This window comes from Chaetura pelagica, unplaced genomic scaffold (genome assembly GCF_000747805.2).
Source record: "Chaetura pelagica isolate M959 unplaced genomic scaffold, ChaPel_1.0 scaffold332, whole genome shotgun sequence".
NCBI lineage: Eukaryota > Metazoa > Chordata > Aves > Apodiformes > Apodidae > Chaetura > Chaetura pelagica.
In genome coordinates this window covers 1,065,613-1,071,009 of record NW_009952480.1, presented here as the reverse complement: position 1 = coordinate 1,071,009, position 5,397 = coordinate 1,065,613, and the positions used below count along the sequence as shown (strand labels likewise).

Genomic DNA, 5,397 nt, shown 5'->3' with positions numbered 1-5,397 from the left:
GAAAGAGTGCAGCAGCATCTCAGGTGGTGCTTTCATGTAGAAGAGACATTCCTGCACTGGTCCCTCAGGTCAACCTATGCACCCAAGGAGCTCACCCCAGGAGTTTTTAAGGGTGACAGGCAATGCTTTTTGATAATTTTCTTCCTGATCAGCACACCCACTGTGCAGCAGAAGACTCCTTCATCTCTCATGATGTTTAAAAATTGTAATTTACATCAATCATTTTCTGTCTATATGCTTTGTACAGCCTCAAATTCCTTTTGCTCGAGGGAGGTATCTCTCTGGTTAAGAAGTACAAGGCTGTCCCCATTTCGCATTTTTGTCATTTAAGGCTACACAGCAAACATTCTGCTTTTGGTGTACTTAATAAGAAGAGAGAAAGTGTCCAAATCCACACTGTGGTACCTGCTGGAGAGTGAGCAGAATCACCATAATCGGGACATGATACTTTAAAACTTTTCCAACTCAATAAAGGAAAATGAGAGAAAATAATTATGAAGGAAAAACATCTTTTAACATGTTATTTTTGCTCCTTTGCTCCTGATGTGACACACTAACCTACTTCTGTGCAGTGAGGGAAGATTAAAGATGAAGTAGACAGTCACTTTCTTCCCTCCCTTTATTCTATGCAAAGGGCAAAGTTCCAGTTTTTAATTACAATACCACCTTTTTTTCTTTTTAACTTTCTTAAGAAAAAAGTGTTCTGCTCACCTCACAGCCCCAGCCTGATGGTGCCTGGGGGTCAGAGAAACTGCTGACTGGCTCTCACTGAGGGGATGGGGCATTACATCTGCCCCATGCACACTTCTGGTGACTTACATTTCACCAACCCAAGACTCCACCACAGAACTTCAGGGAAGTCTTTTGCTCTTCTCCTGAGGCCACTGATCTCGTGCCTACTCAGGTATCTTTGCCTCCAGAGCCTCCTCTGCTCATCCCACTATCTCTTCCCACAGCCTGGCTTCCTGTGCTGCGTGTAGTAGCTGTGGGCTGGGAAATGGTGTGGGAACCTTCTGTATATGCAGGATTCAAAAGGAGCAGCATCAAAGCCCACACTGGCGGCCTGAGGAGCGCCCAAGATGGTTTAAAGTTCGGGGTGGGGGAGTCCAGCCAGCAGCTGAGGAATCTGTAGCTTGTGCCAGCGCCACGGAAACACTTTCCAAAACAAGATTCAAAACTACCCTTAACGATCTTGTTTCAGAGCCTGACTTGGGACTCACAGCTTCACTCTCACCACCTTTTCCCTGTCGGGGGCATTCACGCATGTTACGCATTTTCACCCTGTGACCCACCACTCCTCCAGACACCTCCTGTGCCAGGGCCAGATCCCACCACCTGCCACTTGCCCTGCTTCAGCCTGGCCAGGGGCCCTTTCTTGGGAGGACCAGTTCCACCACCAATGCACAGCAGGAGCAGTGCCGTACAAGGGGGAAGCTGGCATCACTCCTTCCCCAGTCCTGAAGGTAAAACAGAAATATTTTATTCGAATGAATGCATGTGTGGTGCAAGTCCTCCTCAGCCAGCAGATTGTAAATGCCACTGGTCTCAACTGCCAGAGAAGGAGACACACGTACACATACACATCACCAGCAACATCACTCCCTCTTCCACAAATTGCAGAAAGGTTGAACCTGCCACCTTGCAGGTTTTACAGGGACATGCCACCTGAGGTTTTGAACGCCCTTCGAAAGTTCTACTCAGTCCAGCCATGGTTTGCTACAAAAATAAATGCCCGGCTTTGCCTTTCAATGTCACTATTGTCTACCTTTAACTACATCTGCCATAGTGTGAAAGCTCAGCATTAGGCATGTCTCAGATCACTTTCACAGCTTTGCCCAGTGACATGGAAAACATACTACTCACAGAAGAAAATGCCATTACCGTATTGATGCTTTCATCATTTGGCAGAGATTTTAAAACAGAGGAACAAAGGCAGACCAGAGTCTAGATCGAAAAGACATACCGGGTGCTTTCTCCACAAAGATGACTTTGGAGTCTTGCAGAAAGTTATGGCCAGTAAGTATCATTTTTTTCCCTCCAATAACAGGAAAGCTGTCAGTGCTTTGCTTCTCCACAAGAGGCAGTTCTTGGGCAGATCTCTGAGCTGCAGAGTTATAAAGAAGATTAAAAAAAAAAAGGCAACTACAACCCACATGCACAGACACAAAGATAAGTAAATACCACATTAGTAAATAACTTAATGTTTACCCTCATAAGCTAAGCTGAGTTTGATATAGAAAAAAAAGAAAGGTCAGAAGGTTTGCAGGAAACATGGCTGGTTTTCAAGTGACTTGATTGTAAACAATAGGGTTATCAAACACAGCAGTATAGATTTAAAAGGCTTACAAAAAACAACCTGTTTTAAAACTCTGTTTGATCTGCACTATAATAAAAGCTGTGTTTTTACTGAAATTTATTTCAAATAATCTTCTCTTACGTTATCTATAACATATACACTATACATTTACAAGGCATACGTGACAAGACAACCATCCACATCCAAAATGTGTTTCAGTCACTGAACTCCATATAGTCAGTTCTGCAAACTGTCTTGCTGCTGCAGTAGCAGCAGCCATGAGGCTCAAGTTCCAGCAGAAGTTAATAGTTTAGAGAGTGTATTTCCACCAGCACGAGTGCCAAAGCACATGCTGGTCCACGCAAACAGAATCTAATATTCTCGTGGCACATATTTTATCCCCCTGCAACTGGGACACAGAGTGAGCATGGCTGTGTTGCAAGGGATGACGTGACATTTTATCCAGATTACATGGTTCCTCCTGGTGTCACATGCACTAAGAGATACATTAAGTTTTTGGCACCAGCTTATTCCACATTCTGCACTGGAAATAACACTAGCACTTATTTTTTCACTTGCTTTCCACTCCTTTCAGGAGGCACGTACCACGCTTCTGCTCATTACACAACCCTCAAAACTGCAGATCACTGATACAAATCCAATCAGCTTCATATTTAGTGACTTCCTAAGCTTGGCACCTTTGCATAGACCAGTTCAGGATGTATTTAGATTGTGTCTTATCCTGCTACAGAGTACTTGAAAAACTCTCCTCAACGTCAACAGCAGGAGTATCAAACCATGACTGCTCACATTTTTTGCTTTGCCTGTTAACCTAGAACTTGCCCTTGAATAAGAAACAAAGGGAAACTGTTCATCTCTTACATATCCTGGAAAGAAGACAGGGCTTTATGCCAGTCTACCTGCTAGTGTTAAGGAGGCTCTGCTAGTCTTCATAAATAACATCGGCTTATCTTAATTTAACTCTCTTCCCACTGCCAATGCTCATTTGTTTATTTAAGTGAATGACTGTGAAGGAGAGCAGCTATCGCTGTTGGCCTAACAGCACTATCCTTTCCTACAACTTCTGCCACTCTGGCAGACTGGGACTACCAGAGTGGCAGTGGTGCTACCCTTGGAGACAGGATGGAGCACTGTCGCTGCTCTGAAAGGCTGTCAGTAATACCACTGTTTTTGTCCATTCAGCTGGCCAAATTTGCAATGGGAGTTAGACTGAAATTCAATTTCCACCACTTATGCTGTAATGTTAAAGCTACACAAAGCAAACAGTTCTTGTTTTGTGTGGGGGAGGCTGGCAAGGATTATGGAGCCAAATGTCTTTAGAGGGTGCCCCACGGTATCAGATAAAAAGTAGTCTCTTCAATCAAAAAACCCCCAGTGCAGAAACCTGGTTTCTGGAGGTTTTCTGGAGCTACAGGCAGCTTGTGCCAGTGTCTCAGCTACAGGATACAGCAAGGTCCGCATCAGAGAGGTTGGGGTTTTGTTTGCTGATTTTTTATCTATGATGGAGATACAAACAGCGAATAGGAAGTTGTTTGTCCAAAACTTCTACAGCAGTTACTTGTATGATAGGGAGTCACTCAAAAAAAGCTTTATCGCTCCCAGGTCTAATTGTTACTTCAAGTGTACCCTATTTCTGGTTTTAGTGCATTCCTTCCTATAGAAATCAATGTACAAACTAAACATTTTTTTCCAAGACACAGGTATTTTGTCTTCAGCATAAACCACATGGTTTTGGAAAGCAGATTAAGGTTCACGACTGGACAGGTCAAGCAAAACCAACGTATAGCATATCTGTGGACAAAGGCTGCATGTGCGATGGCACAGTACTCAGCAAGAGAATGATGTTGGTTGCTACTTACAGCACTCGATGGGGTTGGAGGCTACTTGCAAGGAGAGGGTCCTGCCATTGGCCTGTGGTATATGGACCCTGAAGACCAGCCGCACGCGTGTGTTCTTCCGGCCGATGTCTGTCTCGCCCTTGCGCAGCTCGATGTCAGAGTTCCGGAGCTTTAAGATCCCAGCGCAGTCGATGCTATCCAAAAGGAAACAGAACAGTTCGAATCATTTCAAGCAGACTTTAGGAAGCTACACGTGTGCAGTATCTTCCCTCTCCCTCCTGTATACCCTTCCTAAAGATTTTGAGTCAGACGTGACCCAATGACCAGGCTTAAGTGGCAGACTTGATCCCAGTTGCATGCACAAGTAACTAAGTTGCAGTTTCTGTAGAAACAGGTACCAGCTGCTGTTGAGCACAAAAATTACTATGTTGTTTCAGTTCCGAGCATGAAAATCTAAAAGATCCTTCCTCTCCAACTTATTCTGTAAGGATGGTGCTTTCAGAGTGCCAAAGCACAGAGACATGGTGAGACTAGGAAAGTCAATCAGATGAGATGGTTGTGGACAAAGTGCTACTAACCTAGAATGCAAGGTTACTTACTATTTCACTTTATACAGCTAATGTGGAGAAAAATCTGACATTATTTTTATTCTAGGGCAAATTCCTGAAAAGACTTATTAATGAGCACAGCTCTCCCCAAGTTCAGTTCTACTGTCAATGTGTTTTGTTTGAATTAGTTCGAAATGCTTCCAAGCTGAGCACCGAGCTGAAGCTCTGCATGAAAAAACTAAACTCAGAGCCCTCCCGTCACATTGGGGAAACGTGGGTTTTGTCCAAAAGAACTTTTACTATTTCTGAGCTCTCCTTTTCTTTAACTTCAGTTTTCTACTGGATGAATTTACAAGTCAGGATTTCTGTCTAAGTAAATTTCAATAGAGGAAGGTATCAGAACAAAAGACATATAAACACACGCACTCAAAAACCCACTGCAAAAATACCTCTGCTTTGGCCATGACTAAAAAGCCTACATGGCAGTTTATTCTGGGTACTGGTCTCTGGCATGCATTTTAATATACTGAATATGCACAGTTTAATTTTATTTTGCATTGAAAGAGTTTAATTCCCCCTCCAGACCTTTGAATCTCTGTTCTGAAGCAAACTGCAAGCAAGACTTATGGCAGCATGGTTTTGACCTACATTTTTTCTACAGTATGGATTTCAGAATAACAAAAATGTTCCTGCT

General features: G+C 43.4%; 1 protein-coding gene across 1 annotated transcript in view; it reads right to left on the bottom strand.

Moving 5' to 3' along the window:
* Window positions 1-5,397, bottom strand: part of NFATC1 (nuclear factor of activated T-cells, cytoplasmic, calcineurin-dependent 1) — a 142,157-nt gene that overhangs the window by 97,849 nt on the left and 38,911 nt on the right. Inside the window, exons 4-5 of the mRNA XM_010008706.1 lie at window positions 4,177-4,349; window positions 1,964-2,104 (exon numbers count right to left, since the gene is read on the bottom strand). Coding sequence (XP_010007008.1) covers window positions 1,964-2,104; window positions 4,177-4,349 — 314 coding nt within the window. The remainder of the gene's footprint in view (window positions 1-1,963; window positions 2,105-4,176; window positions 4,350-5,397) is intronic.